Genomic DNA, 14,829 nt, shown 5'->3' on the forward strand with positions numbered 1-14,829 from the left:
TTATTCATATAGAATTACAGGTGTTTTAATAGCTACTGGAATAGTAAAGTGATTTAAGTTAAGTAAAGTTGTAAGTACAGAACAACACATAATAGTTGTTTTTATCTCATTTAAGATTATGGTTGGATAGTGTTTTGCTGTACTATACATTATTATTAATGTGTGTTTTTTAATGAAGAAATGTGCATAATCGTCATCCTGGCAGCTGTCATGTTAAGATTTTCTGTATCATTATTAGCTTCATGGCTGGCAACCAGGTATCAAGAACCCATACAGGGGGACTGTGGTTTGGCAGGTTGCTGAGAGTGTGGATATCACTGTCACTCTTTTTAAGGTGAATATATAATATGATATAAAAAGAAATCAGTGTAAAATGCAATTCAAAAGTTTGAGTTAGATTTTTTTTTTTAAAGAAATGCATAGTTTTATTTAGCAATTATGATTTAAATGATTCAATCTTTTATATTGTTAAAAACTTATTTCGAATAAATGCTGTTCCTCAGACAATATATATATATATATATATATATATATATATATATATATATATATACAGTATTGTTCAAAATAATAGCAGTACAATGTGACTAACCAGAATAATCAAGGTTTTTAATATATTTTTTATTGCTACGTGGCAAACAAGTTACCTGTAGGTTCAGTAGATTGTCAGAAAACAAACAAGACCCAGCATTCATGATATGCACGCTCTTAAGGCTGTGCAATTGGGCAATTAGTTGAAAGGGGTGTGTTCAAAAAAATAGCAGTGTCTACCTTTGACTGTACAAACTCAAAACTATTTTGTACAAACATTTTTTTTTCTGGGATTTAGCAATCCTGTGAATCACTAAACTAATATTTAGTTGTATGAACACAGTTTTTTAAAACTGCTTGACATCTGTGTGGCATGGAGTCAACCAACTTGTGGCATCTCTCATGATTCTTTAACAACATTCCACAATTCATTCACATTTCTTGGTTTTGCTTCAGAAACAGCATTTTTGGATATCACCCCACAAGTTCTCAATTGGATTAAGGTCTGGAGATTGGGCTGGCCACTCCATAACATTAATTTTGTTGGTTTGGAACCAAGACTTTGCCCGTTTACTAGTGTGTTTTGGGTCATTGTCTTGTTGAAACAACCATTTCAAGGGCATGTCCTCTTCAGCATAGGGCAACATGACCTCTTCAAGTATTTTAACATATGCAAACTGATCCATGATCCCTGGTATGCGATAAATAGGCCCAACACCATAGTAGGAGAAACATGCCCATATCATGATGCTTGCACCTCCATGCTTCACTGTCTTCACTGTGTACTGTGGCTTGAATTCAGAGTTTGGGGGTCGTCTCACAAACTGCCTGTGGCCCTTGGACCCAAAAAGAACAATTTTACTCTCATCAGTCCACAAAATGTTCCTCCATTTCTCTTTAGGCCAGTTGATGTGTTCTTTGGCAAATTGTAACCTCTTCTGCACATGCCTTTTTTTTAACAGAGGGACTTTGCGGGGGATTCTTGAAAATAGATTAGCTTCACACAGACGTCTTCTAACTGTCACAGTACTTACAGGTAACTCCAGACTGTCTTTGATCATCCTGGAGGTGATCATTGGCTGAGCCTTTGCCATTCTGGTTATTCTTCTATCCATTTTGATGGTTGTCTTCCGTTTTCTTCCACGTCTCTCTGGTTTTGCTCTCCATTTTAAGGCATTGGAGATCATTTTAGCTGAACAGCCTATCATTTTTTGCACCTCTTTATAGGTTTTCCCCTCTTTAATCAACTTTTTAATCAAAGTACGCTGTTCTTCTGAACAATGTCTTGAACGACCCATTTTCCTCAGCTTTCAAATGCATGTTCAACAAGTGTTGGCTTCATCCTTAAATAGGGGCCACCTGATTCACACCTGTTTCTTCACAAAATTGATGACCTCAGTGATTGAATGCCACACTGCTATTTTTTTGAACACACCCCTTTCAACTAATTCAACTAATTGCCCAATTGCACAGCCTTAAGAGCGTGCATATCATGAATGCTGGGTCTCATTTGTTTTCTGAGAATCTACTGAACCTACTGGTAACTTGTTTGCCACGTAGCAATAAAAAAATATACGAAAAACCTTGATTATTCTGGTTAGTCACATTGTACTGCTATTATTTTGAACAATACTGTATATATATATATATATATATATATATATATATATATATATATATATATATATATATATATATATATATATATATATATAAAAGCATTAAAAATCTTATATTTTGAATAGTAGCAGATAATTTGTGATACGGTGCTTAAATTTGCAAGTAATAAACTAATAAGAAACTAATAATTCCCTTTCCCTTTAGGATCCAAATGCAGATGAATTTGAGGACAAAGACTGGACTTTCATCATAGAGAATGTGAGTCTGTTTACTGTATAATCTCACCCTGTTTATTAAAGGTGCTGCTAGCAATTTTAGCTGTTAGCTAACCTCATCCACAATAGCATTTCTGTTTTGGTTTAAAAGTATGGGCCACCCCCTGCCTCTTTTTCTCCATTTAATAAAGGGCTCTTACAGAAATGGGTCAAGTTGTACATTTTATGTATTGTTCTTGCTCTTTTGCATGATTTTGTCATCAAAAGACAGCGTTTTTGAAAAAGCATGTCTTGAACTATGTTGTGATGGCTTCACTGATTTTGCAGTACACTACAGTTTGAAGGTACTGTGCTCTAACATCCACAGGAAACAAAGGGCCACCGAAAGGTTTTAGCATCAGTGGATGTGAACATGAAGAAGTACGCAAGCGTGACCCCGGCTCAGTTTGACCTGACGCTTACACTAAAGCCTCTGTCTGTGAAAGTGTTGGATGCCACACTTAAACTCACACTGTCCTGTGTCTTCCTGAAGGAGGGCAAAGCTACGTGAGTTCAGTGTGTTCCAGTTGTGTTTCTCTAGATCTTTGTAATGATGTGGAAGCATCAGTCCAAGCAGATGACACACGCAGAATCAACTAAATTTTCTGTACTTTACTGATCTATAGTGTGTTTCAGTAGGCCTTCAATTATTTTCACTAGTGCTGCATTCTGTGTTGTGCATTCAGTGATGAAGACATGCAAAGTCTGGCGAGTCTGATGAGTTTGAAGCAGTCCGACATTGGAAACCTGGATGACTTCAATGACAGCGATGAAGAGGAGGACAGAAGAATGAATGCGGCAGTGAAAATGGCCACAGCTGTAATAGGTAATATTGACATATACATGTACTCTCAGTCTTAAGTACACACACTAGAAAATTTGAAGCTGAACCTAGAAGTTTGGAATAAGTTTAGAAACAGGCATTTCCTGTTCTGAATAGGTATTCGCATTTTTTCCACCCCTGGCATTGTGTGGTTTCCTGATTTATGAAAATTGATGTAGATGTAGATAACTCGGTGATTGTTTGCTGTTTTTAGTTGTTTGGATGTATCGAGTTTATTTAATGTTTGCCCAAGTTTAATACTGTATTTCAGATTTACATTTAGTCATTTAGTCATTTAGCACACAGTTTCATCCAAAGCGACTTACAAATGAGAGCAATGGAAGCAATCAAAATCAACAAAAGAGCAATAATATGCAAGTGCTATAGTCTCAGTTAGCTTAGGGCAGTACATGTAGCAATTTTTAGCAACAAGCAGTTAGTAAATGAATAGAGTGCAAGTCTAAAAGGGGCACTTAAAAAAAAGATACATTTAGAATAGAGTGTGCTAGAGTTAGAGGGTTAAATATAGGTTTGATTTAAAGGTAGCTTCCATGTGGTTAGCCATGACATACACAGAATCTGACAATATTATCTCTCATTCACGTTGTAGATTTGTTTATTTCTTTTTGGTTATTTTTTCTCAGCTGCTATCTTGCTTTTCTTTTTCATTCTTTGCCTTTGGCTCTATTCTTCCTGTATGTGGTCAGATCCTCTTCCTCCTGCTAGGAGAATACATGACAAAGCCTGGAGACCTGCTGTAGACACAGGTCCCTCTGACACAGGTAGATTACTGAATGCTCTGGCTTCTAGTTCCACTCTCTTTCTTCCCTTAACACTGGAATTAACATCGTATTAAAAAATTCACACTGCTCAATTTGTATCATGGTGGTTTTAGGTTGGTAAATACTTGAATCACAATTGTGGAACCCTTTTTTCTAAATTTTTATAGTCCTAATTGAATATTTGACACGTGATCTGCTGATATTTATATAATATTATGTATTAAGATTATTTTTCGCATTCTTTCACATTATTAAATTATTTATATATAATAAAAATATAAATAAATATAATAATATATAAATAAATAAATACAAACCCGATTCCCGAAAAGTTGGGACACTGTACAGATTGTGAGTAAAAAAGGAATGGAATAATTTACAAATCTCATAAACTTATATTTTATTCTCAAAAGAATATAGAAACATATCAAATGTTGAAAGTGAGACATTTTGAAATGTCATGCAAAATATTGGCTCATTTTGGATTTCATGAGAGCTACACATTCCAAAGAAGTTGGGACAGGTAGCAATAAGAGGCCGGAAATGCACATATAAGCAACAGATGTAGGACCAATTTGCAACTTATTAGATCCATTGGCAACATGATTGGGTAGAAAAAGAGCCTCTCAGGGTGGTAGTGTCTCTCAGAAGTCAAGATGGGCAGAAGATCACCAATTCCCCCAATGCTGCGGTGAAAAATAGTGGAGCTATATCAGAAAGGAGTTTCTAAGAGAAAAACTGCAAAGAGTTTGATGTTTTCATCATCTACAGTGCATGACAATCTCTGTGTGTAAGGGTCAAGGCTGGAAAACCATACTGGATGCCCGTGTTCTTCGTACCCTTGGACGGCACTGCATCACATACAGGAATGCTACTGTAATGGAAATCACAACATGGGCTCAGGAATACTTACAGAAAACACTGTCGGTGAAGACAATCCACCGTGACATTCGCCGTTACTGGCTAACACTCTATAGGTCAAAAAAGAAGCCATATCTATACATTATCCAGAAACGCAGGCGTTTTCTCTGGGCCAAGGCTCATTTAAAATGGACTGTGGCAAAGTGGAAAACTGTTCTGTGGTCAGACGAATCAAAATGTGAAGTTCTTTTTGTAAAAAATTTAGTAGAGAAGTAAAGGAAACCAGGAAAAGATGCAGATCTTAGATTAACTCTGAGAAAAAAAGTGACCATTTGGCGCTTCATAAAGGAAGATGCGACAAAGAAGACCTAAGCAGTTGAGCAACTAGAAGTAGGGGTGTAACGGTTCACAAAATTCACGGTTCGGTTCGATACGATACACTGATGTCACGGTTCGGTTCGGTTCGGTTCGATACGTTTTAGATACAGCAAAATGTAAAAACATCTCAACTTTTCAGAATGCCGCAAGCGCACCGCGGGTCATGTGACAAGAACCAACCAATCAGCTTCATCCTTTCCCGTAACAACGTTGAGAGCTCAGCCAAGATGAAGGATCAGCTGATCATAGTTGTATATGGATTGCAATTTTGAAATAAATTTAGTAGCAGAGCTACTGCAAGCGATTTTTAGAGCTGCAAATCCATTTATCCTTCGCTGAAATTTCCGCGTCTCATGGAGAGAGCACGTCATTGTTGCTTAGCAAAGACAGACGCCTCATGAGCGCTTCTGCCCGAGCGCTTTGGAAAGGAGGAGAAAGACGCGCTTAGCGTTTTCCATGCGTTTTTAGGCACGATATGTGAACGGCCCCTAAGGCGCTCGCTCACTCAGCACGCGCTGAAGGCTCGTTGCAAAATGTCTAATGCATTTAACAGACCAGAAATATAAGATCCTAAAATAACCAACAGGTCTGGTGTTTGGGTTGGATTCCCTGTAAGCTAGTGTCTAAATGCTGCAGGGATAGTTTGCTGCGTGCATGTTTCTCCTTTTTTTCGTCTTTTCCCAGATAGTACTGACGCATATATCCCAGATATTCCCGCTGTTTTTTTTTTTTTTTTTTTTGTAATCCCGCTGGTGTACCCTGTCATGTTGCAGATGCGACATACCGTTGTTTTTTTATCCACCACTCTCTTGCCATCACCATTATAGCTTAAAGGGAATCCAAAGTGCACCCAAACACCAGACCTGTTGGTTATTGGAGGATCTTCTCATTTCTAGTCTGTTAAACGCATTGGCTATTTTGCAACGAGCCTTCAGCGCGTACTGAGTGAGCGAGCGCCTGCTGAGTAGCCTAACATAAACATATAAGATGGTGTTTTTTTCTTCTTCGGGAGTGTCAGGGGCGTTGCCTGTTACGTTGTTTGGGTTATTGGGCTACCTTGTTGAACGCATATCATTATATTTCTTTCTCTCTCTCTTTTTTTTTTTTTCAAATATAATTAATTACTCCAACGAACCGTTCGGTATACATAATGCGTACCGCGTACCGAACCGAAAGCGTCGTACCGAACGGTTCAATACGAATACACGTATCGTTACACCCCTAACTAGAAGCCTGTATTAGACAAGAATGGGACAACATTCCTATTCCTAAACTTGAGCGACTTGTCTCCTCAGTCCCCAGACGTTTGCAGACTGTTATAAAAAGAAGAGGGGATGCCACACAGTGGTAAACATGGCCTCGTCCAACTTTTTTGAGATGTGTTGATGCCATGAAATTTTAAATTAAAATGATACATTTTCCCAGTTTAAATATTTGATATGTCATCTATGTTGTACTGTGAATAAAATATTAAAATTTGAACCTTCCACATCATTGCATTCTATTTTTATTCAAAAGTGTGTGTCTGTGTGTATAAATATTACAAAAATGCATATTTATTGTATTTTTATATATTTCTTATTGTGTATATTTAATATTTTTTTAATATTTTATACATAAACCATGGATATATTGGTGCACATCTGGTGTGTTCACCCCTGTTTATTATTATTGTTATTATGCACTCAAGTGTAAATTACTTTAGTGTAATATAGTATAATAACTGAGCATAATGTTACTACTTAAACTTGTGGAAGCATCTAAAAGCCAAAACCAGAAATGTAAAAGTAGAGATCATGAATATCACAAAAAACCTTTTCACACATACACCCCCCCCCACACACACACACATATATAAATAGAATATATAATTGTTTCACTTCTTCATTTTGTATCAGATAGAAATAAGATCATAAGTAATGCACTTTCTAACTCGTGTTTGAGAGAGCATTTGGAAAGACTGGATTCATTGAAATGTTTTAACTCTGTCAGAAAGTGGGGGAAATTGCATAATGCATTCCCATGACCTCAGCATACCAGTGGTCACTTTTTTTCCCCAGAGTTAATCTAAGATCTGCATCTTTTCCTGGTTTCCTTTACTTCTCTACTAAATTATTCCCTCCTCATATCAGTTTTTCTTTATCTCTCTGCATTTTTTGTCTGCTACCTGTCAACTCTTCTTTAGCAAATGCACCTTCACTCTAATTTCCTCTGTTTTTGTCTGTTCCTCTCCATGATCATCATCATTTCTCTCAGCTCATTCTGAACCGGAGCGGATGAGCTGTTCTTTCATTACACCTAACGTTCCTCTCCAGGACCGCCCCCTGTCATACACCACTCTTGACCCGTCTGCCCCGCCCCTCTTCCCTTCCTGTATCCAACTCCCCCGTGCTGCTGGCAGCGTCCCGCAGGCACGCCCCTCCCCATATGCCTTCACTATACCTGCATTTGTACGTGCTCATCCACCTGCCCTGCCCAAAATCTTCCAGCCGCCGACCGGCTCAGGTACAAACACTCATCCACCCGGTGCAATGCAGCAGATCACCATAGAGTTGTGCTGGTCTCCATCCACTGCACTGTGTACATGTCCATACTACATACCTCATAGATCATCCACAGACTCACTCTTCTGTATTATTACTTACAGTACATGTTTTCACCATTTATGTTTTTAGAAGATATTGGTGTGCTTTAAAGGTTAAGTAATAGTACTATGGAAGTCCATTTTTGTGCCTAACAAAAAGAAAGCAAATATATTATTATTTAAAGTATAATATATGGTGGTCTCGTATATATATATATATATATATATATATATATATATATATATATATATATACACTGTAAAAAATTTCTTGTTGTTTTTACAAAAACTTTTTGGCAGCTGTGGTTGCCAGAATAATTTTGTAAAAATACAGAAAACTGTAAACACATTTACGTCAAAAACTGTTAATTTTACAATATAAAGCTGTAATTTACAAACAAGAAAATGTGAATATAAACCAGTAAATTCAACAACACACAAAATTAAATCTGTTTTGTACCTTGAAAATACTGACAACCACCATAATAATAAAGATGGTACTGTATAAGAGAAAGCCACATGAAGTATCAAAGCTCATCACAAGTAGCTTCACCACAAGCAGAAGTATATATTAACATATAGAAGGTGCACATTTATGGAAACACAAAACACCATCATGGTAACACACGTGATACTTAAATAATGCAAAAAACTTTCATTAAGCAACAGAAGATGTAACATAAAGCTCAAATGTACATAACTGATAACAAGAACTATTTAAAAACATGATTATTTAAACAAAATACTTTCAAACGTGGAGTGTCACGCAGGGAATTCTGGGAATATCAGTTTACAGTTTTAGACTGTAAATTATACATTGATTTGTTCTTTTTTTACTTCTAAAAGCTGTATAATTAACAGAATTTTACTGTAAATTTACATTAAATGCTTTGTTAGATCTTTTACAGTTTTTCCCTGTATATAGTACGGGAACGTACTGTTAACCTATTATCAGTTTTTTTCCGTAGCGTTTTTACAAAATTTTACAGTTAAAATTACACTTATTTTTTACAGTGTATATATAGTTTACATTTATGCATTTAGAAAACACTATCCAAAGTGACTTCGAGTGCATTCAGGCTATACAATTGTTTTTTAACAGCATGTGTGTTCCCTGGGAATTGAACTCACAACCTTTTGCACTGCTAATGCAATGTTCTACCACTGAGCCTTAGGAACAACTATATATATATATATATATATATATATATATATATATATATATATATATAACTTTCTTTTTATATGCAAAATGTTAACTTAAAGCCTTTATGTATAAGGCATTATTGTAATGCACCTTATAATGTATTGTTCAATCTTATGAATAATTGTAACCACAGTTAATACATTGTAACACTATAATTACATTATACATTTTAAATTTGGATTTAATTATTGACAACAAGATACAATGTATTACACTGCACATTATGAATAATTATAATGCATTAAACCCTAAAATGTATTATACATGAAGTCTTTAAGTACCAAACTTTTGAAAGGTAGTGTATTTCATAAACTGACCATATAGCTAACAATTGTGCATAGTTTTTCTTTCTGCCTCACATTTTGACTACTTTAAACTAAATTTGTTATATTCATGCTGAATATCTGCATGACATTACTACATGAATATTTGCATTAAATTCTGAGACAGCTATTTTTAAATGATGTAGTTTAATTACAAATGATTGTTTCTGCAGAGGCATTGTGTGGAACTTTTGTAGAATTTATTTGTCTTTGAACGTACATCACTTCTAGATTCTTTAAAAGGAATCTTAATTGTTTTCTTCTGAAAAACTGTCCGTTAAAAACAACAGAAAACAGTTTTAAGGCTGCTGTTTAAGGAAATAGCAGCCTGACCACCATAGTAACTGCTGTAGCTCCCTGTGAATTTGTTCATCAAACAGCTATATATCCAGCCCCTGACTTTTATTATTCTTGCCCTATCACAACTTGATCTAATGAACCTTATTTACCTCACTCCAATGAGTGTTTTTGCCTCCTTTTAAACACACACATCAACAGATTTACACAAAGCTGTAGCTTTACTCTATTTTCTGCTATTTCTTCCCTCTCTTACTCTCATCATGCTATAAATTTTCCCTCTCTCCTTAAGTTGCTGTATCTGTCACTAAAAGGCCGTCTGGAGGTCTTGCTAGGTCTGAGTTAATGGAGAGCAGTCGCTCTGCTGAGGGCAGTGCAGCTCCTCCCCAAAGGCCTCTCTCTTTTCTTCCTGGGACTAGCACACCATTCTCTCTTTCCTCTGCTCAATCCTCCTCATCCCCTCAACAGACTCCTCTGCCTGACATAACCCAGAAAGGTAAAGAATAAATCAGTAAAGATATAGCTTTTAAATAGTTGTATTGTAGCTTGCATTAACTGTGTAATGTATTTTTGCTTATTTGATATTTGCATATATTTCATTTTTATCTGTCCTGTTGCTGCTTCATCTTGCTTCCATTTTGTCTTTTCTTCATTCTTCTCTTTTCTGTCTCATCATTTTCTCCCTTGGCTTAGCCACCCATTCGGTTGCTCGTAGCAAGACCCGGAGACCTCAGAGTTTTCCCTCTTCACACTCCTCCCTTTCTGATTTACACCCCTCCTCCTTTGAGTTTGGCTCTTCTCATCAGGGCACAATGACTTTACCTGCACCACGGCCCTCAAAAATGTATCGCGCGTCATTGGCTGAGCCAGGCTCTGCCCTTACAAAGCCTACAAGCATGCCCTCTGCCACTGAGACAGGTACATGGGGCAGATTTAATTTGATGCCATTTAAAATTAAGTTTCATGTTCATTACCCAGGTTTCTGAAAATGATTTGGAGGTAATAAAGAGCCATAAAGTCACTGAAAGACTCTATGAAAGAGTTTTATAGCTTTTAGTCCATTTTTGTTAGCTACAAGTCTGTTCATATACTTGTGTACATTTAAAAGTTGAAAAGTATAATTCAGTATATTTTAAAGATGCAAAGAATCAACCACAAAATGTTGGAATAAAATATGTTAATTGTATGTTATGGAAAGATTAACCAAAAATTGGTGACTCTCTAGAATATCAATATCACCTACCCTTAATTATAAATACCTCATTCCTCTAATTAACAATAGCAAGTAGCAAATGGCTGTGGCATAAAATATTTGAATCAAAAATGTATAATTATATTTTTCAAACATATTTGCAAATCAATTTTAATCATACCTTTTTCTTTTTTTTTCTTCTTTCTTCCCCTGTAAAAACTGTCTACTTATCATACATGCACTCCATCATTATTTACTATGGTAAACTCCAGCATCTTGGCAAAAAGAGTGGAGGCCTCCTAAGCTGCACCCTACTCTGTGTCCTGCTCCCCTTACCTCTCCAGAACACATTAACAGAGAGTGTCATCCAGGCTCAGTGATCTCCTCTCCTCCTGCACAAACCTCTCCCCTAACGTATGTCCCCCTTCCTGCAATGTCTTCATCCTGTGTGCTTCCTCAACCAATGGACTCTTCTACCATTAGTCTCAATCCTGCTGTAACATCTCCCAGTGTGGCTCCTTCCTCTGAGATGCCCAGCGTTGAGTCAGTCTCTATGTCTTGCTCTCAAACCCTGTCAGCTGCCATCCTCTCTCCTGCTCCAGCATCACTGGTTTCTCCCTCCATTGCTCCTGCTGCTATGTCTAGTTCTCAGTCCACCCCGTATCCATTTGTCTCTACTCTCTTGTCATCTCCTCATCTCACTCTTTCTGATGCTCCTCTAAGTTCCACTCCCGATGTTGGTCGTATGGTCACTGCACCTGTTGTTGCCGAATCAGGTAGAGAGCAAACACTGTAGGATAACTGTATTCTAAACCTGTTTGCATGTGTTAAACTAAACTCGTTTTCATATGTTGAGTTCAAGATTTAAAAGAAATAATGCATTGTTATAGGGTTTTGGATGCCCTTTAAATGGAGCATGAATATTGTGAAATTTCTAATCCTGAATCAACCATGCCTAATTTTTTAAAGGGAAAATTCATCCAAAAATGAAAATTGCCATCATTTACTTACCCTCGTGATGCTCCAAAACTGCTGGATTTTGAAAATAGCATTAGGAAGTAAAATAATGATAAATGTCACTTTGCAACATCAACTCAATAACAACTTTGTGTTATTATTTATTAATTATTGAGTTATTATTAAGATGCTTTGAAACAGTCTGTATTGTATAAAGCACTATTAAAATAAATGCAATTTCTTTAAATTAAATGCATTTTAAAGAAATAGTTGACTCAAAAATGAAAATGTGTTGAATATTTACTCTCAGGCCATCCATGATGTAGATTAATTTGTTTCTTAATCTGAATTTATCGTAACATCACTTGCTCACCAATAAATCCACTGCAGTGAATGGGTGCCGTCAGAATGAGACTCCAAACAGCTGATTAGAACCTCACAATAATCCACAAGAAATCTGCATGACTCCAGTCCATCAATTGACCTCTTGTTAAGCGAAAATCTGTGTGTTTGCAAGAAACAAATCCATTATTATGATGATTTTAACTTCTTATTTCTGGCTAAAATATGAGTCTTCTATTCATAATGTTACTTTCTCCAGTGAAAAGGACTGAATCTTGTCGGAATCAGGAAAGAAATATGCACAGTTTAAGCATGTTTACAAGTGAAAACAGGATTTTGATGTGAAAGGACAACATTGGATAAACTTTTTCACTGGAGGAAGTGTTATTATGGATTTTGACCAGAAGCAATGGTTTGAAGTTAAAACATCTTAAATATGGATTTGTTTCTTATACAGGCACAAACATTTTTGCTTCACATTCATTAATTGATGTACTGGAATCATGTGGATTACATGTGGATTATTTTGATGTTTTTACCAGCTGTTTGGACTCTCATTCTGACGGCACCCATTCATCTACATCTTGGATGGCCTTTTTCTTTTTCTTTTTTTTCTTCTTTTTTTCAGGTTAACTATTCCTTTAAGCTGTGTACATATTTTGAACATACACATTTCAAATGCATTTTATTATTACAAATTCAGCAATCAATTTTCACATTCCAAAGTTAATTTCCAAAATATTATAATAATAAAAAAAGAAATGCCTCCTACAATTTTCAACAGACAATTTTCAGTCATTTTAATTTACTTTACCAATTTTCTTCCGTATTTGTACATTCAGTGGATATGTTGCATATCTGGTTACTGTAGGAATAGCAGTAAATCACCATCTGCTCCAGCAGTCAACTTCACCATTAGGTTTTGCTTTAAAAACACGTGTCATTAATTTACTTCCATACGAACCTGAACAAAAGTAAAAGAACTGTCATTTTTGGGTGAACCTAAACCCTTTAAATAGTTTCCTTTCTGCACTCATCTTCTCATCCTTCATTCTTCTTTTGTAATCATTCTCTCCTTTTTCTGTCATTTTCCATTCTCGTCTGGTTAATGTCAACCTCAGAGCCTCTCCCAGAGGTCCAGACGTACGAATGGAGGCATCAGGTTGTGCCCACAGTGGTTAGGCCTAATGTGCGCAGACCAGTAGCCCCGCTTCCTGTTAATGCCCCTACATCTCCTTTCATTCTCCCCCCACCCTCACGATCCACGATCCCTGTCCCCTACATTTATGCCCAAACATCCACTGTAGCCCCTGCCATTGCCTCCATTTCAGTCCCTTCCCCTGACACACTCACAGGTACATGTGCTTGCCTGAACCTTTCTCTGTGCTTCATTCTCATTCTGTGTTTGTTTGCTGTGAATATGTGTGTTGTACGTTGAGTATATAACAGAGAACTGATTTTAAATGTTTTGAGCTGGTGAGATCTGTTTTAGATCACACTTCAACATTTCTTGAATAACAGTACACTGTTGGAAAGCCAAACATTCCATTCTTCCCAGTGGACTGATCCATCATACTTATAAAACTGTTCAGTGTTTCTGACTCACTATTTTTTGAAACATTGTCTTAAGACAGCATTATTTTAAATAATATATTATTTTTCATAAACACACAAAAGATTCAACAAGACATGCTTTTGTAGTAGAGAACAGAATTTGGAGATTATCAACAACAGTCAGAAAACACATTATATGCTAAATTTTAAATCATATATTAAATGATGTTACACCCCCTGTAGGACACATGAATGAAATTACTTTGCAAAAACAAACTGTTAATATAAAATGTGTGCTTTAAGATTTTTTTTATTATTAATAGAAAATTTAAAAGAACCGTGTTTATCTGAAATTGAAATGGTTTGTACAAATGTTAATGCATTTAGTTTCTTTTGATCAGATTCATGTATTTTTGCTAATTGCAAGTATACTTTTTTACATTTGATAATAGATTGATAAGTTGCTTGTTGTTTCATGCATGTTGCTTGTATGATTTGCATGAATTTTATTATATACCGATCTTCCAACAGCAGATCTGTAGCTTCACAAACATGTATGAGACTTGAACTTCCTCTTTTATGTTCTGTGTTAACTGCAACAGATGGATACGATTTTTTTTAAATGCCTCATTAGAAGGCTGGAATGCTGCTTTATTGCTTAATATTTTGTTAAAGATATACTATATTATATTATTATGGCATATTTGACATTTCTGTTTCAGAGCAACACAGACAGTTAAGTGTATTAGCAGAGGAGGAATGTCCCAATACAGTGTCTTCTAGTGAGTATACACTACAGCTGATTTAACAGCTAACCTCTCATTGTATCGTATATACATTTTAGTGTTTTCTTTGACTTATTAGTAATACTTGTGTGATGTCTGGGTATATATTTCTACAGCTGATGAGGATGCAGATGCTAAGCCCACAGATCTTCATCAAAACCATGAACCTCAACCTCGCAGAGCCGGAGTGATCAGTATAGCCAAACAAAAACCAAACAACAGTATGGACAAGCAACGGCCTGTTTTTGGACTTGAGGTTGTGCGGCCTGCAAAAGGGTGAGTCATATATGTAGAAAACAGGTTTTTGATTTGTTGATTTCAGTAACAAGTGCATTGAAG

General features: G+C 36.1%; 1 protein-coding gene across 11 annotated transcripts in view; it reads left to right on the forward strand.

Moving 5' to 3' along the window:
• LOC113105511 (uncharacterized) overlaps positions 1-14,829 on the forward strand; it is a 40,089-nt gene that overhangs the window by 8,476 nt on the left and 16,784 nt on the right. For 6 of the 11 annotated variants that reach the window (XM_026266590.1, XM_026266593.1, XM_026266591.1 and 3 more), the window contains 12 exons: positions 239-334; positions 2,356-2,409; positions 2,734-2,912; positions 3,092-3,231; positions 3,936-4,010; positions 7,506-7,754; positions 9,953-10,156; positions 10,354-10,578; positions 11,125-11,628; positions 13,273-13,506; positions 14,428-14,487; positions 14,607-14,766. In XM_026266590.1, coding sequence (XP_026122375.1) covers positions 239-334; positions 2,356-2,409; positions 2,734-2,912; positions 3,092-3,231; positions 3,936-4,010; positions 7,506-7,754; positions 9,953-10,156; positions 10,354-10,578; positions 11,125-11,628; positions 13,273-13,506; positions 14,428-14,487; positions 14,607-14,766 — 2,180 coding nt within the window. The remainder of the gene's footprint in view (positions 1-238; positions 335-2,355; positions 2,410-2,733; positions 2,913-3,091; positions 3,232-3,935; positions 4,011-7,505; positions 7,755-9,952; positions 10,157-10,353; positions 10,579-11,124; positions 11,629-13,272; positions 13,507-14,427; positions 14,488-14,606; positions 14,767-14,829) is intronic. The other 5 variants (XM_026266594.1, XM_026266595.1, XM_026266596.1 and 2 more) reach the window with 5 other exon arrangements.

The sequence above is a fragment of the Carassius auratus genome, chromosome 7, assembly GCF_003368295.1.
Source record: "Carassius auratus strain Wakin chromosome 7, ASM336829v1, whole genome shotgun sequence".
Taxonomy (NCBI): Eukaryota; Metazoa; Chordata; class Actinopteri; order Cypriniformes; family Cyprinidae; genus Carassius; species Carassius auratus.